Below are 25,395 nucleotides of genomic sequence, written 5' to 3'. Positions count from 1 at the left end.
GAAAGACCGATACTGAGCAAGAGGAAGAATGCAGGCTGTGGAGGAAGGAGGATCTGCAGGGGAGACTAATGAAGCTCCTGGTGAGAGCAAGACCACATGGTCGGTCCTTGGTCCACATCTGCTGCAGGAACAGCTCCTGGTTAGCCCAGCTATGAGCCATACTGTGCCAGGGGAGGGCCTGGACAGGGGCAGTATCTTGGTTTCCTCAGTCCTCAGGTTGCCCATGGGAGCGCCCAGGCACCTGGGAAGTCAGATGCGTGCCTCAGCCTGGGCCTGCCAGGGGAATGGCATGTCTGGGGAGCTGACCTTTGGTTCACCCTCCCAGTCAGCACTCAGGAATGTCCTGGGGTCACTACCAGTGTTTGGCACCTGGTGGGCAGGCAGGCGCGTGGCCGGAGTCTCTAGAACAGCTGGGAGGGGACGGAAGGGTATGAGAATGTCGGTGGCAGCTCGAGCTGCCTTTGGGAAGATGAAGGCCAGCAAAGCTTGCCCCTCTGGCAAGGAGAACAGTGAGTCTCCGACTACAAACAGCCACTGTATGTAATTGTTCCAAGCTTCCACACTTTTTAAAGGACTCAGTATCTTTTGTTCACATCTGCTGGCATCTACCTGTCAATAGTATGTGTCCTTAAGACAGTAAGGACCCAAGTAAGGACTAAATCCCCACTATGCAGCTCAACTTGGACTCTGTGTCCCTGTTTCTCTTAGAAAAGGACAAAAGCTCTTTGATGACTCCCAGGATCAGGGCATGTGCCATGTCCTACACCCCATGCTGCCCCTGACCCCAGAGCTGACCCTGTGGATTTAATCTCCAAAAGCACAGACTAGAATTCTATGTCTCCGTGGCTGATACTCAAATGGACCAAAGCCCAGGGAGGAGTTTTCTTTCCTGAAGACCAAATTCCTCTGGGAGGAGTCAGCATCCTGCATCCTCCTGGTGCCATGCCAGCCTGAGGTAAACAAAGGAAAGTCTTCTACAGCCTCAAACTGAGGAGCTGAGGGAAGTGTGTCAACACAGAACGTGCACTGAGTTCGGTGAACATTAGGGAGACTGACCTGTCTGGAGATTGCAAGCTGAAGAGCCAGGTAGAAAGCTGCTTGGTGATCTGTAGGTGACAGGCTGTGTGCCCTGAAAAAACATTCATGATCATTATAGCACATGGGAGAGGACGTGTTTACTTCCCTCATCCAACAAGTCTGCTTCATACCTATATTTTTCTGCCAAGGCCACATATTTGTTTTAAATATGCAATGATTCATTAAGCTCGTCTCACTTGTCCACTAATCAATGTGGAGCAGTTTTCTTCTGACCACTGTACCTAGGGCTCACACGGGAGCTCTGTCCACATTTAAAACAGCAGCCAACACTCCCAGCTCTTGCAGAGGCACCTGGAGGTAAAGAAGCTACAGGCTCCGAGCTCCGCGCTCCCCAGCAGATGCTTCCCTTGGCAGCCTGAGAAGCCTGCGTGCTGCAGTTTACAGTGAAGGCATGTGTGCCCTTGGCAAGGCAATGGTTGCTTTGGTTAAGTTTGGCTTGGCCTTAATGCTGCTTCATCCAAATTTCTGGATTTCAGAGAAGTCATATGAAAATCAAAGACCCAGCTTTGCTTATAAAATGAGGTTTTAGTTTTTCATGAACCCAAGGGGAAAAAAAGAGATACTTAACTCAGTCTACTAAATCCCATGCAGTTTACTAACTGTGTCCATATATATGTAATTGTGCTGGGTTCAATTGTGTGGCAGGACACTTGAGCTTGGTTTCACTAACTGCCTTTGACATGACATGTGAAGGGGATACACTGACCACCTGATAGCCACTGTGATCTTTTTCGCTTTTATGTGAAAGTCTAATGTATTTCACCAAGAGCAGCTCAGAATATGATGGTGACAGGGCATTTCACATTCTGGTGGGAAAAGAAAAACAAACTGGTACTTTCCTTAAAAGGGACTTGGAACAGACTAATTAAAAATGGTGGGCCTGGATGGTAAACAAACCGTCACACTGCTCTGTCAACATTCTGTGATTAAAGGAAGATCTTCTAGCAGCAGAAAGCAAATTCAAGAGAAAACAGAGAGCTTGATCATTATGGATTCACCCAAGGCAAACCTGCCAGGGCTGGTTTTCTATAGAAATAAGGCCTTTTAATTAACTGTATGTCTACCATAGGGAAAGGAGCAAAAAAGGCTCCTAGGTGTTAGGCTCTCTAGAAAACGTGCCAGCTCACTAATTTGGTGCACTGTTTGTGCAAATGTGATAGGTCAGAGGTCTGTCTTTTCAATATTCTTAGGAGCAAAGCAAACTCCCACTAGTAGCTCTGGCTTCAAGACACAGCCTTTGGCCATTTCTTAATTTTTTTTTTTTTTTTTTTTTTTTTTGTCTTTTTGTCTTTTTCTTTTTTACTGGTACCAGGGATTGAACTCACAACCACACACTTGCAAGACAGTACTTATGCCACTGAGCTAAATCCCCAGCCCCAACCTTTGGCCATTTCTCAGTGGAGTTTAAAGGGCAGAGGCTGACAACTTGTCTTGTTGCCCTTTACAATGTCTTACTTCTACCAGAGGCCCTTGCACAGACTCCAGCTTTTATTATTGTACCAGTGTTGGTTTTCCAAGTATTCGCACATGAAAGACTTCTCTCCCTTTGGTGTTCATCAGTAAGACTGAAATGCTGTCGTTTCTGTTTTCCCCAATTATTAAGGAAAAATGATTACAAAATCAGTTATGAAGAGATTTTGAATGATTTATTTTATCTCATCTTCTTTGCAAAAATAATAAAGCCAGGTTTCTACAGCTCTCAGAAAGAACTCAGCGCAGTTCACGTCTTTCACAAATGAAGTTAAATCGTGGTTGCCTCTATGCAAAACCACCTGAGTGAAGAGCTAATAGTAGCTTGGGGAATTCAGAGTGTGGGTAATGACAGCTCTGGCCAAAGCAACTACCCCACACTGCACCCCCATCAAACAGCCACGGCACTAACAATCCTGACATTTCTGGGGTGCAGTAAAGTAACACCTCAAGAATTCCAACTTGGCTAATAATGAAACTCCAACTGCCAAATTTCTAAACAGGTGCAATTTAATCACACATGTTTTAAATACCTTCTTTTGAAAGGTTGGCTAATGAATTAAACTGACTAGGCCAAAAAGCAATAAGGAGAATGCCAAACAAAACATGAAAAAGTACATGGTGGTGATCTCCTGTAGACTAAAGCCCTTGCTTCAGGGCTAGAACAAGTTCAGTGGCTAAGCTTCCTGGGGCAGGCCCTTTGGTGTGCTCTCTGGTAACCTGCTGGGCAGAAACAATGCCGGTGTGCAAGCCTGCTGAATCTACAGCAGCCCTGCAAATCCTATTTCCATGCAGGGAGCACCTAGCCAGGCTGCTAAGAGAAACCCAGAGACCTAAAGATGTCTCATCGGGTGTCACCACTGTCAAAGCACCTCCCTATTCATTAAATAGGTTTATCTCCCATAAGAAAGAGGCCACCCTTTTACCCACCTACCCATCTATTCATCCATCTGTTCACATTATGGAATATCTACTGCGATGCCAGGCCCTATGCTGGCCTAATAAGTGTGTCTTTCTGTGAGGAATTCTCCCACCCTACCTCACCTGAGGGGGAGACCTCAAATGATCATCATAGTAGGGATAGTGCCCAGATACAGGCATACTGGCCTGCTATTGGAGAGCTTTGGTCTCCCACGAGCCCCTATCCCTGCCATGCCTAGAGTTCTCCTAGATTTCAGCTCCAGCATCCTCTATAGCTGGACCACCAAGATAGAAAAGGCTAATCCAATTTTTTTTTTTTTTTTTTTGTACCTAGAATTGAACTCAGGACCTTGCGCTTGCCAGGGGACCAATTTGGTCGGTTTAGGACTTCCCTGGCTTTATTACCAAAAAGCTCATGTTTTGAGAAATGGTCCAGTCCTCAAAAAATCAAGATCTTTGGCCATTTTACACACAAAATATACCACATTTAAACTCAAGCTAGGAGAGAGAAAGAGAAAAAGTAAGCCCATGTGCTCTATGTCACGCAGAATGACAAACGCAAAGGACACTGCGCCTCCTCGTTCTCCAGAAGCAGCTCTGGCTTTCTGCTTTCAGGGTCAAGAAACTGAAACAAGCTCTCAACTGTCCTTGGGATTGCTTTTCTCAGTAGCACATAAAAGCCCACAGAAAGCCCCTTGTAATGCTGCAAGTGATATTAAGGTCTTCTCCTATTTTTATACAGGACAAATGAACTGGTTGAGTTGCTTGGCTTAAGCTCATGCATATACGAGAGGTGGCACTCTCAATCTCGGGGTGCAGACATACACCACTTGGGTGTCTTCAAAAATCACCTATTTGAATCCCCTAGACAGCAAGTCTTTCTGAAATTTAGTTCTAGCCATAATTAAGAGCTAATTTTCACATGTGATATATGTAACCTCATATCTTTTTGAATGGTACTTTCTTTTTAAAGAAAAAAAATGCAAAAAAAAAATAATAGAAACAGAACTGTAAGAGAGAATATATAAAAGACTAGAAAAAGTACCTGTCATCTAAGTGGTTTTAAATTAATTTTAAAAGTAATACACATCATTCTTGTTTACTTACAGTCTCCCCCTCAAAGATTTTTGTTAGGCTTATATTCACTAAAATAGTCAAATATGTATTTGAATCAAAATAATTTCATTTTTTTGAAAAACATTCTATGTTTCACACAAATAATTGAGGTTAGATTTCTGCAATACAGTCAGGTGAGTGGGTTTTTATTACTCTTTATTCCCATAGAAAGTAATATTTAAAAATCTTTTTGAATTAAAACCTAAGCAGGAAAGGAACAAAAAAGAATTTGGGCCAACAGAACAACCGTTACGTAACGCAGAGTTACACCGGCAGCTCCAGGCAGACCACCACTGTGGCTGTTTTTAGAGAGCCAGTGAGAGGTGCTGGTTTAAGAAAAGTGAAACAGATGTAGTGGCCACTTTCTTAGGCATCCATGTGTGGGTTTCACAAAGTAGGACTGGGGAATTTAAAACTCAGAATCATTTGAAATGGAAATGCTTTCCACACTCCGTGCTGAAGAACACCAACAAAAGCTTAGTACGGAGACAGGAGAGCTGTTTGCAGATGTCAACGGGTACTTTTTGTCATTAAGCAGACTGGGACTGCAAAGTGAAGGAGCTATTGACAAGCTGCGAGGAGACAGAAAGAAATAAGATGGAAGTGTTTCAGGCGAGCTGAAACCAAACGGTAAAATGCACATGATGAAAAACGCCATGACAGATCTGCAGGCAACCCTGGCTCTGAGGAAGGATCTAGATCAAAAGGCAAGGGGTCGAGTGTAGAAGGCCTCATGAAACTGTCACATAAGTTCCTGGTTTTGAATACAATCCCATGAAGTCAATGGCATTCATGTATTTAAGGTGACAGGATCAATTCTACGTGTAGCTTCACATCACGGGCTCTATGTTCGGGCAGTAATTTCATTTTAGTGATTTATTATAGCTGCAGTAAGTGTAAAATTAGGACAGCATAGTACAGCAGGTGTAAGAAAAATGGGGTTAGAGTCGGGAGACCCTGCTTCTACGCTGCCTTCACTCCACTGGACGGGGGCTCCTTTGACTCCTGTACCTCAGTCCTTATTACAGTGCCATCACCACTTGTCCCAGCTACTTGTTGGTGTCTAAGAGGTGTGCAAGAGCACTGGGATATATGAGCGATTAGTAACTATAAGGCACTGTCCTGAGTTCATAAAAGGTACAGCGAGGAGCACAAAGTGTCACACAGCAACGTAGGGTGAGGAGGTCTGGTGCTCTCTGGGATGTCGGCTTTAACACGGTATTTAAGAAACTCACAAATCTAGTTTGTTTTTTTCATTTCTTAAGATAGAAACTCATGGCTTGACATCTATTTTTTTTTAAAGCCAGAAAAGAATGATCCCTTTTCTAGATGATGACAAACGTTTTTAATAAAGAAACCATCTCTCTAGGCATAGAAAATGCCTCTCTGTTGAGCCGAAGTCACTTCATGGGAATGAATAAAATGAATAAATAGATTAAGATTGCAGGTTTGCTTGGCGACAAGTGATGTGGCACATTTCAATGCTTAACGCTCACTGCTCAGGATGAGAGGCTCCCAGGGGTAAAACGCTGTTTACATAATCTTTAGAAACACTCCTTCTTTTCACATTTATCATTCTTTGGTGTCATTACACACAGCCGAGTGAAAAGATGAACTCCCACTCACCTCTGAAATGCAAGAAGAGCCTTCCTCTGCAGGACCTCCTGCATCCCTCGCAAAGAAGCTAAGGAAAGGGTTCAGTTAGTGAGTGGCACGGGAGACTGGAGAGCTTTGACAATACGAAATGTATCACAAGGATCACACATTCAGTTGGCTCAGAAGCAACAGTCCCTGGGTTCCTGTTGCATCGGGCACCCAGAGGGCATGAAGCCAGTCCCACCCTGAAGGTACATGGATATGGGACAGTGCGGGACAGGAGCCCTTACACTGCCCCACAGTGTGGGACAGGGTGATGATGTCAGCTGCACGGTCACTCTTGGTAGCCCCATGGAGACTATTTCCAAAGAGCAGAAGGAGCACATCGGTCCTCCCAAGCGTAGGCCTGGAACTACTGACTGGCCGCTCTGGGATGGCGTAGACAGGGTTCAAGCACCAGCAGTGTCGGCTCAGTCTGCCCTCACAAGTCCTTCTGGCCTCGAGAAGCTATGATCTGAGACCACAGGTGCTAGCTCGGTGCTATGAAGAGTGGGTTAAGTCACACCAGAAAATGGCCAGTATCTCAAACACTGTGATGTGAATACAGCGGGTTGGAGCACCACACCCAACACTGACAACAGGCAGATGGAGTCCAAAGTGTGAGCCACCTGATGTGAATGAACACTTTTCTGTGTAGATCACAGAAGAAATGGCTCTCTTTAGGCCTATGAACAACAACAACAATAATAACAAAAATGTCCTTTTCACGGTGACCTAAATACAAGTTCTGGAGGAGGGGTTTATGGTGAGAACTGTGGGAGCCCTTACACTGCCCCACAGGTGGCAGGGCTGGAGGGCTGCATGTGGCTGTGACCCAGGGCTGCCTTAGAGCAGCCACTGAGCTAGAGAGAAGCCCAGGGAGACACAACTAACCTGACTGCAACAGGAGGCCCAACAGGATCCAGGGGCTCCCAGAGTTACAGGGCTGGCTGGCGTGGAGTCTGAACTAAAGATTTACATGGATAAGTCTATGCACTACAGCTACTCTTCCCTGAAAGTCTACTATATTTGGCCCAAAGTGCTGAGTGTGGCCAACATGCCATAAATATACATAGCAAATTAGTCAAATGTCCATTACTGAAAGCAACTGATATGCAAACTCCCACAGGGCTGTTGATATTTTAGGGCAGAGAAAACGAGAATCTGGGGTACCTGGGAAGTGAATACTTACAGTCAGAATACTATTTCTTCTTAATAGAGTGGGGGTTGTAATGGGTGGGGGCATGTGGAGGGCTCCACAGGTGGCCAACAAGGTTCAACCTCCTGAGCAGGGTGGTGGCTACAAGGGTATTTTGCCTTAGGCTAATTCACTAAGTTATGTATTTATTTTTGACAGGCTTCTCTTTTTTTGCATTTGTTATATTTAACCAAATGTTAAAAGAGTAATATCAGAAAAGCAACTTATCAATTTACATTCTCTGCAAACATATCATTGAAAAGCTCATTAAGTAGATAAACCATAATTAAGGTATTTTTAAAGCCAGAAACCCATCCACCAAAACTGTAAATGTATCTAAATATATATAAATCACTGTCTCTGAGAGTCATGGATGCTTGGTGAGCCACTGCTCTGCATGTGTATGTATCTGTGAATTAAAATGTGTGAATGGAAAAAGGGCCAGGTTCTGGGAGTGTGTGGTCCTGAACTCTGCCACGATCCCATACCTAAGTTAGAGCTTTTCCTCAGTTCTGGCTTAGACTCAAGCCTGGGGCCAGAGCAGGTGCAAGGCCGGGTTGGGCAAATCACCTCAAGGCCCTGCTCATCTTGCTACCCTTCCAGCAGATGCCCTGCACCTGCACCCAGGAATCCCCAAGCACCAACAGCCCTTGTGCCTGTGAACAAGGCCTTCCTCCCTCCCTTCCAAGTCCAAGCAAAGGGGACAGCAGCACTGGGGCCCCACAGGACTGCATGCCTGCCACCTCCTAAGATGGAAAGGAGCTGTGGGTTCCTGCAGTGTGGACTTAGGCTCTGTAGGAAGGGATTTCTCTCACCGTCAGTGGCCTGCAGACTGTACGTGAGCCCGAGAGCTAAGTAGCCTTTGGCCTTGAACTCTGATGTTTTTTCTCCCACATCAACAACAGTTTTGGCAAACTTCTCAGCCTCTTCCAACTGAAAAAGGAGACAAGTTAAAAACAACAACAACCTGCAGAATTTTGGACATGAGCTCTCAAAAGCATCTGCTACTAAGAATGGATTTCTGATGAGTCATTTTGAAAATAACTCCCAAACCTTCCAGTCCCACTCTGGTGATTCTGTCTTCTGTCTTTATTGAGCTGCTCTAAGGACTCCTGCCTTGCTTTTTCTTTAACATTTCCCTATTTGCCTTCTTCTCCACAGTCACTTTCAGACTCATAGGATTCTATCTTTGTCATCTTTATTTTTTATGATTTTTTCTGTAATGAGATTGTGCTAGGTATTCAGAAGTTGAATTAAATACATTGGTAAATAATAAAGTGCTTGGAATGTTTTATGTTTGGGTTTTTCCTTTTTTTCATGACAAAGAATCCATTTAGGCTTGGATTCTCTTCACCACAAGCTATTAAAAATTTCTGAACTCCCATCTATTTTATAGTACACAATACATGGATATCATATCAGTAGATTCCAGTGAGAAAATGTGCACCTGTAAACTGTGCCCACAAAGAGACCTCTGGTACAATTCATTAGAGGTCAAAATAATAAGATCTGTTCCTTCAAAAGCATGATGAAGCTGGGATAGTAGATGGAGTTTGTTACCCTCTTGACTCTTGTGGTATTTGAAGATTTTAGTGATACCAATGTAAGACAAATACATAGAACAGATTTTTACAACCATCTCACAGGAGGTTTACCTCAGTTGTTTAGAGATGCCTATGCTACAATAACGAACAGAGCAAGAGGACAGCAGTGGTCACTGCTAGAAACTGGCACACGCCAGCCTGACCTGGTCCACTGCAGCCATGCTCAGGCCTGCCTGCGTGGCCCCTCCATCTGCAGTCTCAAGTTGGCAAACCCTATACAACTACAGCACAGCTGTGTATTACAAGTAAGAGCCTGCTCTCTTTTCTTTTCTATGGGTTTTCAAGCAAAATTGCCTAAGAGTGGATTGCTTTCCTCATAAGCCTTTCTTTTCTTCTCTTCTGTTGGGTAAGAACACATGGAAGAAAACCATGCAGCAAGAATCACAAAGGCAGAAAATCTCAGTGAGCAGGAGCCTGGGCCTTCAGAGCAAACTTTTATCACTAATTTTTACATGAACTTCTTTTTGGTGGCAGGGGGGTGGGGGGGATAATGGAATTGAACTCAGGACCTCATGCTTGCCAGGCAGGTGCCATGTTGCTGAGCTATGTCCCTGGCCCTTTATATGAACTTTTAAAAAAATGAAATTAAAACTTCATCGTCTGTGGCAATTATCTATATTACCATCTCAGCAATTAGTGTGTTTTCTTTCTTTTTCCCATGTCTGCAGTACCTAGTGATTACACTCACTGAGGGAATTGGTACAGGCCACTAACACATCCTCAATTCTGAGTTTTTTATTTTCTACTCTAATGATACATTTTTGAGGTAGCAAAATTGCTGCAAATCAAGCTGTCTCCAAATCAAATTTGAACAAGAATCAAATTTGAAGAACAGGGTATCTGTGAAGATGGAGGAAAAGAGAAAGTTGGAGTTATGACATGAGCTGAGGTAGTGGGTGACTCTACAGGAAACCCCGAGGCTGGGCCAAGAATGAGCGATCCCCCAGCTGTACCTTCTTGGTCCTGCACGACTTTACAGCAAGATGTACCCGAGCACAGATCCCAATTTATCTTATCACTGCTACTTTTGAAGCCTAATCCAGTGAAAAGGAACCCCAGAGTACCCCGAGAGCGTAAATCACCCTTGACCTGAGCGTGAGTGGGGGAGGACGGAGGGGCCCAGGGGCCCAGCGGCCCAGGCTGAGGCTGGGGCTCTAAGCGGCCTCATCTCTGTGTAGCTGACATGGAAGGGGCCCATCCCGAGACACAGGGGCCACAGCCCCTACTCACCCAGTGCAGGGAGCCCATACACAGCTTGGCGGCGAGGAGCGGGATGGTTGCGTCGTCGGGCTTCAGCCGGATGCACTCTTTCAGCACCTTCACAGCTCGAGCAGACTTGGTAAAAGACAGTATTCCTGTGAAACTCAAAATTCTGCACAGAACCAAATCCTGCAGCCTTCTCGGACGGGTTTTGGTTGGGCCACCTCAAAAAGGACTTTTCTAACCAAGCAGGGCCTGGGAACTGTGATAACCAGAGCCTGGGATTCTGAGTAACAGCAGAGTAAACACAGTGGTTAAAAACAAGTGGAAATGCTCCCCTGGTGTCACCCTATTTAGGTCCCTACTTATAGCCATTGTAAAATAAGAAAAAAATAGACTATGGAAGCTTATGCTACTACAAAAATTCAAAACCCAATCTGCAGCATAGAAGACTAAATTTCTGAGTCTGCTTAGCCTGTAAGCTTATATCCCAGACTTAACAACTCACTAACTGGTCCAAATTAACAAGGACTCCAATGGCTACATCTCTAGTGAGTGCATACACAGCTTGGGCTGCTTGCCTAAGCACTTCGTGCTTTTTAGCTCATTCTGTGAAGCAGGGACTGCTACAGCTCTGCTTTACTAAAGGGGAAACTGAGGCACTAAGTGACTTTCCCTGGTCACTCAGCTGTGAGTGAAGTCCAGCATCCACACATCACCTGTTCTCTAGAGTCCAGGGATCACCCACAACACTGCATCAACCAGAGGGCCAAAGACCAAAAGACCTCTCCCTCCAGGAATATATTTATGCCTGCAAACGAGGGTCAGGTTTAGAGCTAGCTTTAGTTTATGCCATGTCCATTTCACATAAGTGAGTGACAGAGGCTAGAAAAAGCAAATTTTTCAGAGTTTTTCTTTTCAGCGTTATGCCCATCTTGGCCCCTGAATTATTACATTTAATTGTCCACGATGAAAGGGCCACAGCTCAGTTTGAAATAATAGCTCAGATTTCTATGAGATCGTCCTGTGACATTTGGTGACATAACCATGGACACGCAGAACTGTATGTTTTGAAGGGTGACTCACTTTTCCAGCAGCCATCAGTGAGAGAGCGAACTGGTACCACAGGTGGAACTCCTCAAAGGCGAACTTCATGGCTCTTTCTAAGCACTGGTTTGGAAAGATGAACAAATGCAGACGACTGAGAATTGTCACACCTGGACCCCAATTGAGTCTGTGTTTTTGTATACTAAGATAAGATCTCCAAACTTGGCTTCCCTGAATGCTTAGAACACAAGCCTCCCCCAGAGGAGTCCCTGCATGGTGGTGGAGCTGGGTGCCAATGGCCAGGACAAGCTACAATCAACCAAGACACAATCCATGATCTCCAGTAGCTCTGACTGAACAGGGAAAGAGGTGGGTGCACACACAACTCTGACTCCAAGGAAAGGGCGGAAACAGCAGCTTGTAGGAAAGTGTTCCCAAGCATCAGAAAGCAGGTTACGGAGCCACGCCATGCCAACGAGAAGGGAAACAATACAGCTTGGGGGTGACAGAAAGAAGAGAGGAGAGCATGCCTAGGCTTGGCCATGGCAAGTGCAGCAGAACCCAGCCCAGGCACACCGAGGGAGTGGGGATCAGGCTAGGAGCAGGCACGGGCTGAGCCACATCACTGAGTCCAAGATGGCAGCTCCTTTCAAAGCTATTACCTCCCCCTCTTGCACCCCAGCTGTGTTCTCCTTCCTCTGTGTGCTTAAACTTTTTGTCATCACAACTGCATATTAGTGTGACTGCCTTCCCTCTCCTGCCCCAGCCCAGTGCCCCTGGGTGAAATGATCAAGGCAGAAAGCATGGCTTAGCTCCCCGGTGCTGGCCCAGTGCCACCCATGGTGTGTAATCTACAAGTGGGCTTCCCTTTCGGGCAGCAAGGAACCTCCACTCCCCACAGAGACAGACAGACAGACAGACAGACAGACAGACAGACAGACACATACACACACACACACACACACACACACACACACATACAGAGACAGAGACAGAGAGAGATACGATCACATCGGGCTATAGGAATATCATGGGGTGCTGAATGAGTTGTAAGACCACAATGGAGGTAGGCCAGGAGTAAGGTCCAAAAGCTTCAGAACCAAGAAGTGTGTCTGAAATAGAATCAGCAAGGACAGAGCACCACGGGGAGTTGGAAAACATCTCTCCCAAAAGGGAAGGAGAGGGAAGGTGGTGGTGGGGGAAGGTGGCCTAACACAGGAAGGGGAATGAGAGTGTCAGACCGACAGAAACCAAGCAGCTGAGATCTAGCAGAGGTGGCCGAGCTCCGAGTTCCTGAACTCCCGTGGGCGGCTATTGTGAAGTTGTTGAAGACTCAGGTCGTGGGGCCAGAGGAACAGAGAAGAGAGGCAGAGGAGGTGGGGATGGGGAAAGGCTGTTTATCTATGTCTTTATCTCTTCCTGGAGGGCATGTGAGCAAATCTCTAACATTAAGGAAGAAGGAGGCAGAAAAAAAGACACTGGAGGGGTAAATGAGGCCCCAGAAGACAAGACAATAGCAGGTCCCTGGGACAAATGGGCTCATGGGAAGCGGGTGCCCTAACAGAAAGGGAGACCACAGTGCTGGCCCACTCAGCCACTGTTTTCTCTGTTACTGTGGAATGAAGAGCTGAGAGGGAAAGAAAACAAGGCTGTGAGCTAGAAACAAAGCATAGGAAAAGGTTTGAACAAGGGAAAGTGGACGCTGTTGACCTCAGTCGCCTCAGAGGCGATGGTGTGGATGTGCCGTGGGACCCCCAGCACCCTGCTGCCGTGCTCTGAAGCCGCCAGGGAGGAGAGAAAAACAAACGAATTCTCAGGATTAATAGATGGAGGAAGGGACAGAGAACCAGGGCTGAGAGATGAGGAGCTACAGAGGATCGTAATAATGACACAGTGAGTAGGTAGTAGGAGAGGAAAGAATTCCAGAATTCTTTGCAGAGATGGTCACAGTCAATATTAGGATACTTGATTTACTATGAAAACGTGCCCTAGTATAAATCTATCAAAAAGCAAAGACATAAGCAGCTAGGAAGCACCAAGCACATGCTGAGTGATGGTATGGAATGGGTGTCTGAAGATCCTCAAGACAGGAACCCTGCAATGTGCCTGGTTAACACCTCAGGTGGCCCTGTGACTCCAATCCAGACCCTGCAAGGATGGCTGGGAGCGCCCTTTGAGAGGAGAGCACCTTAGCCCTCTATCTTGCCCCTCTCCTGCTCTGCTCCTTCAGAGAAGGAGGTAGGGGCAGCAGGAGGTGACAAAGCTACCTAGTGGGATGGGCGGGAGCAGAAAGAATCTGTCCCCTAAGGGAAGAGAAGCTGTGTCTCACCATGGTACTTGTGGCAGGGGACAAAATACTTCCTCTCTGGCTAAGCCAAGGTATACTGGCTTAGCTAATTATTATTATTATTATTTTTTTTTTTGTCTTTTTCTCTTTTATCGGTACTGGGGATCGAACTCAGGACTGCCTGCTTGCAAGGCAGGCGCTTATGCCGCTGAGCTAAACCCTCAGCCCCCAGCTTAGCTAGTTATATCAAGACACACCCACCATGGTACAGATACCAAGGGCAGTCAGGCATCTGAATGTTTCCTCTTCTAACAGCCCTGCTCTTCAAAAAATGACCTGCAGCTGAACAGTACAGAGGGTGGGAGACCAAAGCAGCCTGCAGAGAGAGCAAGTGGGCAAGAGGGGTACAGAGAGACCTGATCCATGCCTGATGTGGGCTGGAAAAGGAGCATGGATGCCATGGGGGAGTGCAAGTGATAAAAGCAATGGTTCTTAGAAACTGACTCCGGTGATGGGAGATGAGGGCCGATGGAGGGGAAACAGGAGTGATAACTGTCACGGCTGAATTAGACAGGCAGAGAAGAAAGTAGATAACGATATAAAATGAGGTTTGTTCAACAACCCTACTCAACGAGCTCACTGCAGTTCACCCAATAAGCATCTTAATGGAGCCACAGAAACATTCAAACGTTGAAATGCTTTTTCTTCCTCCTTGTGCTAGGAGGGATGACAAATATCAACTGTTTTCCTGATAAACAAAAGGAGCTCAGCTGCTGAAACAGACTGTTCCAAATGAAAAAGCTCAATGCTATAAATAAGTGTGCATCCTTATTTGCTTGCATGCCAAAGGCTAACATGCTCATCACACTGCCACGAACACTTGCTGGAAGTCTAATTGGTGTCACGCTCCTTTCCTGGTGTGGTCAGAAAATACCAGAGGAAGACAGTACTGGCCTTCAAACTCATGGAGTTAGGGGTTCCAAGGCTAGGGGTTCTTGTGGGGAGCATCCAGGTGGAGCCCCTAAGCAGAAGGCATTCATCATTTAACTATTACTTCAAAGGTTCTGACTTGGAGGTGAGGAGAGCAGCAATCCAGAGAGAAGGGGTGCAGGTTACATGACCCAGGCACAGCCAATCAGTGGCACTGACATTGTGGGTGGTGGGGGTGGGGTGAGATAAGATTCCCAGGCTCTTAATGTCTGCTCTAGTCTGTTCTTCAGTCTCCTGCGGATTCTCCATAAATGCTTTTTCTGCTTAAGGTAACAACCAGGTTCTGTCATCTATGACCAAGGCAGAAGGTATGCCCAAGCAAATGCCTCAAGCGCCTCTTGCAACAACCCGACCTGCCAGCCCCAATAAATAGTTGTATGGATTCTGTCTGAGGAACCCTTGGAACAGCAGAGAGTTCACCTGAACTGAACTTTAGCTGGAGAGAAAAGATCTGGGCTGGCCATAAGCAACGGTGTACACTTAGAATTGCTGCTATTCAGGAGGCTAAGGAGGAGGACTGCAGTGTGAGGCCTGCCTGGGCAACTTAATGAGACCTTGTCTGAGAACACAATAAAAAGGGCTGGCTGGGAATGCAGCTCAGTGGGAGAATACTTGCCTACTATGCTTGAGGCCTTGGGTTCAACCCCCAGTATCACCAAAACAAACAACAAACAACCCAAACCAAAGAACCTATTCACCACCACAGAAGGTACATGTATTTGGGCAAGTCACAGAAAACTGGAAGCTACAGTCATCAATATAGAGAGTTATGGGGGAGATTAAGTTAGTTAATACTTAAAGAAACATAAGCAACTACCCCCGTTATAAGATAGAAAGTTCTAAATAAAGGTTAGCTATTACCACTTTCAATTCTTTTAACATTTTTATATAAGAAAGGGCAATTAATCCCATAATACCAATCACTGCACCCTGATTCAACATATGAATACTTGTATTTGCAATGACTATTCACTTTCCTCATGGTAGAAAAGGGTTCAGTGTGAGGCCTTGAAAAAAGGTGTTACATTGCGAACTGACTTGGATGGATTGTTTATCTCTTCGGCAAGTTTCTTGGTAGCACTTGCTGTGCAGCCTGGCAGGATGCTAACCGCCTGGAAAGTGCAGCCTTAGGTGGTCGTGGAGAAACCTACTGGGTGCAGGCAGGTTTGATCCAGGACCCAGAAGCACAGGCATATCAGGGACACACTGGTTTTGGTGAGCTACTGTTAGATATGTGAATCAAGCAGCCTGGTTCCAGGGTCAAGGCAGAATTCATGACTCCCCACTGCTTCTGGGGCTTCAATGACAGACATACTGTTCAGCAGGCCTGCTCATGTTGCATAAGGCAAAGTATAAGTGAATACAAGACTCCTGGAAAGCCCACGTGTTCCCAGAATGATTTCAGGGTCCAGCAGTACTTTTTCTGTTAACAGGAGGGCCCCATTCCTGTGACCTCTTTGGGATTCTACAGTCAACCAACAACTGAGACCTTCCTAGCTTGCAGACTTTCAAGAAACTTCACTGATTACATAACACCCAGCAGCACCATAGCAGCCAGCAATGTGTTCTCAACCCATCTCGGCGAATCTCAGTTTGACAAAGATTCAGACAGGTCACACAGCTCCTCTACGCTGCCACTTCTTTCACGGTCCCCTCCCAGTCCGGTCCTCTTTCTCATGACTTTAACAACCCATGTCCTGAAGCAGTCATAATAGAAAATGCCAGTCAACAGTCACAAACTGGCCTCCAGCCCACTACAGAGGTGTGCGAGCTCCAGCATTCACAGCTGATGGTTCTGCCCTCCTGTGGGCTCCCGGCCAAGGCACACTGCTCTTACTGTCCACAAAACATCAGACTCTCCCCAAAATCTTACGCCACACACCACCTGGATGCCTAATACCTTTGCTGTTTCCAAGAACATCAAGATGGCACAAACCCTTGAGCATACTGTGGTCACAAGAGGACCACAGAAAGTGGGTCACCACAGGGGATATTTGCTAGCCACAGCTCCTTCCTTAGATGGGGTTTAACTCAACTGTTTAACTTGTCCTATTAAGAACTTCCAGGGGGCTGGGGATTTAGCTCAGCGGCATAACCCCCTGCCTTGCAAGCAGGCAGTCGTGAGTTCGATCCCTGGTACCGATAAAAACGAAAAAGACCCCCCCAAAAAAAAAGAACTTCCAGGCATATCTGTATGTGACAGAGTAAAAATGTCCAGTTTTAATATTATAGGGAGGTTGGGAAACAAAATATATGATAATAAAATAAAATGAAAAGCAGTCACACTATAATAATGGTTTTGTGAAGAAGAAATACTGATGGAAACGGACTTTTCAGAAGACAGCAGGCATCTTGTGTGTGGGGCGGGGCTGGGGTATGTGTGAGGGCCGCTGAAGCCACGGGCTGGCACAGTGCAGGAGGACAGCTGACCCGTGGCCAGGCTGGCATGGAGCAGGAGGGCAGCAGACCGTGGTGAGGCCCTGCCTCTGGGGTCAGCCTCCTCAGGCCTGACCCAAGCTCCTGCCTCCCCCGCCCAGGCTTGTGACAAGACTGAATGAAGCGATATGTGGAAAATGCTCCCACGAGGGAGGAAACAGTGAATGCTGTGCACATGAAAGGTGGTCAGTGTTGCTTCTATTAAGCCAAATAGCAGTAGACATAGTGGAGCTGGACCTGAAGAGGAGAAGACAGGGAAGGAGGACCGCTGGGAATGGTTGTGGGTGTGCCAGTGGGTAGAAAAGGGAGAGAGGACAGGAGCCTTTGAGTAGACAGGGAGGGATGAGAGTGGCAGTCTGGCCCTTTTCGCTTCCGGTGTCTGGTAAAGAGGGCAGTGAGGTCTAGGAAGGATCCTATCCAGAGCTACAGACCCCTGAGTCACCCACACCAAGCAGGAGGTGACATCTCCAAACCACTGCTCTCATAAGAAAAGATGACTGACTTGGCAACGGTGTCATGTTTACCAGGAGAGACAGGTGCCTTAGAGGTGGCCCTGCCACCACTCTGAAGCTCAGGTCACTCACTCGATACCACGGATACTTGGTAGAATCATCATTAGACCCTAAATGGTGTCCTACTCACTTGAGAGGTAGTGAAAATCTCTCTTGTAAACACGTTCCCTTCTGGAGCAAGGGTTTGTCTTTCCTGCCTCTCATTTCAGCTTTTCATACAGAGCCATCTTTGAGAGGCTGCGGGAACCAGACACCCTTCTGGCAGAAGAAGAGATTTTGCAATTACCTTCCTTGTATGCACAACCCAATTACACCAACTGGGTGCGTGGCAGTGACAGCTGCACAATGCCATGAGCAAGGAGAAGCCAGAGTCTATTTTTGGAATCCAAGAGTGAGAGTCAGCATCCAAAACCCAAGGGGTTTGGGGTAGAAATAAATCATCAGATACCGCTTGCACTTGGCCTGCAGCCCAAGTATGAAATCCATCACTATTAAAAGAGAACGACACATTGTGAACTGTCTTCCTCATCTGCCTCACGGCCTATGTGCTGAAGGTTCTCATCACCCAGACTGTTCCTTTGGTTAGAAAGGTGGTCCTTTCCACATCAGATGTCATGAGTCAGTTGGGAAATGCAATTCTTAGCAGCTGTATAACAATGGCTTTTTAAAAATTACTATGATATATGAACTGGAACAAACAGTGTTGAAATAACTGGATTTCCCCAAGCAAAAAATAAGTATGAAATATGAGGTATGTGGAGCCTTACCTCATACCGTACACAAAATTAACTCAAAATAAATCCAAAGCCTAAATATAGGAGTAAAAACTATGAAACGGTTAGGGGAAAACATAAGGGTAAGTCTTCATGACCTTGATGTGGCAATGGAGTCTTACAGGTGACAGCCAGAGCATGAGCAACACAAGATACACTGGGTCTAGTCAAAATTAAAGCATTTTGTGCACCACTGGACATTATCAGAAAGGTACACTGACAAGATACAGAATGGGAGAAAAAAACTGGCAAGTCATGTAAAGAGTTCATCATGTGTAATAAAGAACAACTGTAACAACTAAAAAGCCACAAACAAAACCAATTTTAAAATGGGCACAGGATTTAAACAGTCATTTCTCTCAAGATATACAAATTGCCAATAAGCACATGAAAAACTGCTCCATATTGTTAGTCATTAGGGAAACGCCAATCTAAATCACAATGAGATTGCACTTAATACCTATTAAGGAAGCTATAATCAAAATAACAAGTGTTGGTGAGGGTGTGGAGAATTGGAATCCTTGGGAATGGCAGTGGAATGTAAAAATGGTACAGTCACTGCGAAAACAGCTTGGCAGTGCCTCAAAAAGTTAACCCAGCATTACTAACAATTCCTAGCAATTCCACTCCTCGTTTATACTCCAAAGAACTGAGAAGAGGAACTCAGACATGTATATGTCAATGCTTACTACATATTCACAACAGCCAAAATGTGGCAGCAACCCATGGTCTGATAATGAACTAACGGGTAAACAAACTGTGGCACAAGTATCCAATGCCCAAAAAGAAATAAAGTTCAGGAGCATGCTACTAGATGTACTTCAAAGTACGATGGAACCTTAAAAACACTAGCTAAGAGAAAATAAGCCACATCTAAAACACTACTGTATGACTCCACATTATACCAGCTACCTGGAATTGGCAAATTCAGTGATAGAAAGTATATTACAGTTTGCCAGAGTATAGAGGGGAGGAGAGAATGGGGAGCCATTGCTTAATGAATATAGTTTCTCTTTGAGATGATGGAAAAGTTTGGAAATAGTGATAATAGTTATATAACAAGGACAATGAAATTGAATGCACTGGATTGTGCTTTTTTAAAAGGCATACTTTAAAAATGTACCTTTAAAATGGAATACTTTAAACATTTTTAAAAGCAGAAGGAAAAACATGAGTTATATCCTTGGATACTGGTTTCTCTGAACTGCACCACTTTTAAGGGTTTAAACTTCTGTGCCTCCCAATGCCAAAGAGTACAGGCATTTTCTTTGAGGGCCACCAGGAAAAAGCAATGTTTCATTCAAAAAATGCTTCCATAATGTGGGACTGGAGATACCAGTGGCTGTGCTAGGGTTGGGATTCTTCTGACAGGCTGTCATACAAAAATGACACTGTTGGTCTCTACCAGGCTGATCACAAAGCTAGACTAGAACTGAGGTCTGTCTGGCCTTCCGCTGCCTAATTTCCATGGAATGACCATTAGCCTCTGGACCTGCATGGGGAAGGCACATCGACTGCCTGAAAGGGGCCAATTGACCTCTAAATCCTGGAAAGAGGAGTGTCAGCTGCGCTGGTGTTCCAGCAGGGCTTTACTCCACTGCCATGAGCTGAACACCTGTGGCTCCACCTGGTCACTCACAGCCACTGATGCCTTCAAGGGATACCTACGTCAAAGTGGAGTCTGCTCCACCAGTGGGGCTGCACAAGATGTCCAGTTCAAAAGCAAATTAGCAAATGGTGTCCTGGTTAGCAGGCTTAGCAAACACATGGTGCTTTTCACAATGTTCCCCGAACAGATCAACATTCAGGTTGGGGAGGTGCAAATGTCCCTTTGGTACAATCACTACCCAGGCAGTTGTACCCACAGAATATATGTTGTTGTGATTTCCCATAAACAAATGAACATAAGTTCAACAGGGAAGCTAAAAATACCACGTCTGTCTTTAAAGCTGCCATGTCTATGTAGGGGGAACACACACAGCCTTCCAAAAAGACCCCATAATATGCCATCAAAATGAAGCCATTAATAGTCAAATTGAGAAACAAACCTCCTTAGCAGCTTGGGTTCATTCTAAAAAACAGAGGAAGCCGTGCTTATTGCTTTACTTTTAATAGCATGGGTTGTCATGCCAACTAGTGCTTGCTGTTTAAATTGAAGGGGAAAAAAGAAGAGTTCCTTCCTACATGAACCTTTCAGCAAGCCTCACAATTAGTCTTTACAGAACCATGAAAATGCATAGCACTGGAGAAATGGTAAACATTGTGCTTATATTTAAACTGTCAGAGAGAGGCCATGGTAAACCTTGGATTTGTACTTCCGCTGCTCAATGCTCCAGGCCTAGAATCTGGCCAAACAATGCCCCAGGAAAGAAAGGCTTGACGTGGGCACATGCCAGGACAGTCACCTTGAGCTAGAAGAGCAGCCCTGTCTCATATAAGCACCACAGAAGAAAGGAACAGGGACAGAACATGAAGGAACAGGAACACTGTTCTGTCTCTCCCATGAAACCACAGCACCCCAAAACACTCTTTCTAGCACTACTTTTGCACTTATGGACCATTATTAGGTAAAATGAGGGTCACCTCAACACAAGCACCATGATGCTAAGCACATTACCTTGACAGCCAAAAGTTACTACGTGACTGATGGACACGGGGTGTGAGAAGCATAGAAACAATGCACTTGGGGATGATTCGCTCTGGTTCCTTTTTGTCTCTCTCCTTTGTAGCAGTGACAATGCAAGATTTCATTACATCGCTCAGAACAGCATGCAATTTTAAATTTGTTTATTTCTACAGTTTTCCATTTTAATATTTTTAGACCAATGTTGACCACAGAAGCCAACATCACAGAGCAAAACTGCAGAGACGCTGTATTTAATTTCTGCATCAGCAGCTCATACCCTCCGATCAGTGCTCCCGTCTGACTCTCTGCCACAATTGGCCTATTCTGTTCACTTGGGATTTAACATCCTTGCACTGTTAAGTCTTCTCGTCTGTTTGGTTTCAGTAAGTAGACAGGAAATGTCTTGAGGGTGAAATAGCTTGTTTTGCATTCTTTGTGCCTGGTAGTTTCCCTGTGCCTGGTAGTCCTTAGGGATATAGTGGTAGTAACTGCAGCATCAGCAGCATACAGATGTCATTTGCTGAGCTCTCTGTGCCGGGCTCTATGTGAGTGCTTTACATTTATTAATGAATGTAATCCTCACACTTGCTGAGACATGCACAAGTATTATTCCTATTTTACAGTAAGGGAAACTGAGATACACGAGGCTCACTACTTGCCTAGGATCACACAACTGTTAAGTGACAGATCCAGAACTCAAACCAAAACCCTCTTGAGACAGGGTTTAGAGGGTGGATAAGCTGGCTGGGGAAGGTGATCTGTTAACATGACCTGTTAATTACACAGATCCCAGAACAGATGCGTGGAACACTTCCCAAAGCCTTGCACGTGGACTTCTTGCGATGCCTGGAGCTGACAGGAGCCCGAGGCCCAGTACCTCAGCACTGCCTCTCAGGACTTGCATGGAGAAATTCTCTTGGGTTTTCTTGAGATTCAGACAGTAGAGAGGACTCAGACACCAAGAAAAGCTTGCTATCATGACTTTTCTCACAGTAGCCCCTTTTTACCATGGTGTCCTTTTATGATTTTTCTCCTTTTACGAGACCCAAACTCACTCTGCAGAGCCAGTTTCCCCCTCATTCCTCACCTTCTTGAATAAAACCTCACTATACTTTTTGCTCAGTGCTGTGTTTGAGACAAGAAAAACCTGGAATCTTAACTCCAGAGGGAGAGGCAAGTAACCCAGAACCTGGTAGCCGGTGAGCCACTTTTAGAAGGAGTTGTCTGCTAGCATTCTGATTCTAGAGACTGGGCTCAAGGACACACTAGTTGGCGACCTGGGTTTTCGGTATGAGAAGACAGACGGGGCACTGTGTCACAGAGAGGAGAAGAGAGACTGAAAATAACCACAGCAAAATGTGCATGAGTTAGGTGTGGTGGCTTACACCTATCACCTAGCTACTTGGGAGGCTGAGGTGGGAGGATCACAAGTTTGAGGTTAGTCTGGGCAACTTAGCAAAACCCTGTCTCAAAATTTAAAAAATGAATACAAAAATGGGCTAGCAATGCAGCTGAATGATAGAATGTTTGCACAGAATGTGTGAGGCCTTGAGTTCAATCCCCAGCACCACAGAAACAAATATTTGTGATACAGTCACCTTCCTTAAAATTTACACACGTTCGTGCATGTACTCATAAAGACGGGTGAAAAGATGGCTTCTAAAATGTCTCAGGACAGCTGGATTCTAAGTGACTTATCATCTTTTGTAATTTATATACAATTCAAGGATCCTTCAAGGAGCCTGAAGGATTGTTCGATACGGCAGGAAGAGAAATAATGAAATAAAAGGAAAATATACAAGGCGGGGGAGAAGAGGAGGTCATGATTGTTTTGAACAGAAGGGCCTCACGCTGTCCTGGGTTTTATCACTAACACTTTGGTGATAGTGCAAGAGATGAAAGAGAAAAATATTCCACAACAAGAATGAAAAAAATGATAATCACTAACATCTGTGAGACACATGAATCATTTCCCTTTTGGCTGATGGGAACAGCGCTACTGTCAGGGTAACTGGATTTTAAACCCATGCATTCATCAGCCAATGAGTGGAGAGACAAATTGTGTATCCACACAAAGGAATATTATTCAGTCATAGAAGAGGTGAAATGCCAACACCAGTAGACGGTGCATTATGGAAAATAACCTTGAAAACATACCAACTGCAAGTCAGATGTAAAAGGTCACAGGTTAGATAATTCTACTTATATGAAATATCCCAAATAGATAAGTACATAGAGACAGAAAACAGATTGGAAGGTGACAGGGACGGAGGGCGGAATGTGGAATGACTACTTAATGGGTGCAAAGTTTTCTCTTAGGATGATGAAGATGTTTGGGAATTAGACACGGTTCCTGCTATGATTTGGGTGTGGCTTGAGTATCCATGGGGGGTGGCACTGGGAGTGTCGATGACTTGGTCTATAGGTGAGGCTGTACAGAGATGGCGGAACCCTTGGAAGCTGGGTCCTAAACTCCCTAGGGTGAGAGGGCTGTAATAAAATGAGCACACCTGGCCCTGGAAACCAAGGCACCCAGAGAGGGCCTGGACCAATCTGGGCCAACCATCCTCCTGCCTGCTCCTGGGTTGGGATGTAGTCACTGACTTGTCCCTGCATGCTCCCATCATGAGATGAAGCAGCTAGTGGGCTGCGCTCTCTATAGAGTCCACACTATGCTGTTTGGACTTTGAGCCTCCAAAACTGTGAGCTAAATGCCTGGTAAGCAGTCTGTGTAAGATAATCCATTACAGTGATACAAAGCTGACTAACACAGCTGCACAACAGTGTGAACATACTAAACGCCCCCGAGTCACATACTTTTAAATGGTTAAGTTTGTTATACGAATTTTGGCTCCACTTAAACAAAACCCAACTCCCTTTTAACTTAAAAGTTCTGAGAAAATGGAAGGGCAAACGACGGGAACAGAGGCAAATAGATCCAAGAAACCCCAGTAAATGAGGAAAAGCGGAAAGCAGCCAGTCTAAGAAGACGTGGCCTTGTCAGAAGCAGAGAGGGTCCCTTCTCACACAGGGTGGACCCAGCCCCCTGGGAGGTAAGCAGGACGTCCAGGGTGCACCTGAAACCTCAAGGTGCCATGAGTATTTACCACAACATCTACCATCTTAGAAGATCTGTGACAGCGTGGTTGTCACATTTGTGGGTGGGTGGATGGAGGGTTTCTATTGCCTAAAGTACATAAGGCAAAAAAGGCTGAGGCCAAGACTCAAGGCCCTCATTGATGGATGCAGAACCCGTGCTAAGCCTTCCCTTGGTTGGCCACACAGACGGTAGCCACTTGCGGCCAGCTGTTGCCCTCTGCATTGGCGGCCTTGCTCCTGGCCATGCCCCTGGCCTTACTCACAGCCCCTGGCTCAGAACAGGTGACAGTACATGCATGTGTTGACGAAATGCACATCTTCTGTTTCATTTATTTAATCAACTGATTTATATTTTTAATACATAAAAACACAGATATGGTATAAAATCCAAAAGCCTCCAAGGGTTACACAGTGGTATGTTCCCTTTCTTCTACCCTGTCATTCTTTTTTTTTTTGTCTTTTTCATTTTTATCAGTACCAGGGATCGAACTCATGACCGCCTGCTTGCAAGGCAGGTGCTTATGCCACTGAGCTAAATTCCCAGCCCCTACCCTGTCATTCTAAAATATTTGATGTAACATTCAGTGCTGTCTCCATCATTTAAATGTGAGTAATGGGCACCATTCTGAACTGCAGAGGCTCCTGTGACCAGATTACTCGGTGACCTGAGCATCAGGTCACCACTACAAGGTGGAAGCCACATGTGACATCAAGATGAAAGTCATCTGAGTGAAAACAAGGTCCTGGGATTCCATGCATGGAGGAAGCACACACCATGGAACTAACTGCCAGCTTGCAGAGGAATTCTGCTAAGGTGACAGCCATCCCCCACAGCCATTCATGGAATGACAAGCCCATGGGCAGGGGCCATGCAAGCTGGCCACCTCGGGCTCCTCACACTGTCTCAGACATGACACAAAGGCTACACTGCTACATGAGGGGATAAAAGCAGACATGCAACCCACACCCACTGTGGCCTAGGGAGGTGTCCAGTCGTGTCTGAAAGGAGGAAGTTCACCTTAAAAGAACTCAACCGAGAGCTGGGCACACTGACCCCAAAGACAGGCCGTGTAGCAGACACACTAGTCCGGAGGAAGTAGCCCTGGAAACCAAGGCACCCATCGAGGGCCTGGATCAATCTGGGCCAACCTCCACCTGCACTGAGTTCTGGGGGTGCAGGCCACGTGTTCCAGGGCATCCTGACACGTGGTCACATCTAGCCACATCGTGAGGGTTTGTGTGTGCCTTTGTTGTTTTGTTTTTGGGAAGGCTGAGTAACTATTGCCCCAAGTAGTCACCAAACCAAAGACTAAAAAAAGATTCAAGCTATGCAGGCTCATCTGTTCCCAAGGTTCCTGCCTAATGTGGCCATGCACGGCGGGC

General features: G+C 45.7%; 1 protein-coding gene across 6 annotated transcripts in view; it reads right to left on the bottom strand.

Annotated features, from left to right (window-relative positions):
* The window catches only part of Ttc7b (tetratricopeptide repeat domain 7B), a 249,360-nt gene that overhangs the window by 93,125 nt on the left and 130,840 nt on the right, over positions 1-25,395 (bottom strand). For all 6 annotated transcript variants that reach the window (XM_063240840.1, XM_063240837.1, XM_063240838.1 and 3 more), the window contains 5 exons: positions 11,329-11,412; positions 10,273-10,377; positions 8,254-8,371; positions 6,232-6,289; positions 1,057-1,129 (listed from right to left, as the gene is read on the bottom strand). In XM_063240840.1, coding sequence (XP_063096910.1) covers positions 1,057-1,129; positions 6,232-6,289; positions 8,254-8,371; positions 10,273-10,377; positions 11,329-11,412 — 438 coding nt within the window. The remainder of the gene's footprint in view (positions 1-1,056; positions 1,130-6,231; positions 6,290-8,253; positions 8,372-10,272; positions 10,378-11,328; positions 11,413-25,395) is intronic.

The sequence above is a fragment of the Cavia porcellus genome, unplaced genomic scaffold, assembly GCF_034190915.1.
Source record: "Cavia porcellus strain 051 isolate PalLab524CR breed Dunkin Hartley unplaced genomic scaffold, mCavPor4.1 scaffold_31, whole genome shotgun sequence".
NCBI lineage: Eukaryota > Metazoa > Chordata > Mammalia > Rodentia > Caviidae > Cavia > Cavia porcellus.
This window is presented reverse-complemented; position numbering and strand designations above follow the sequence as displayed.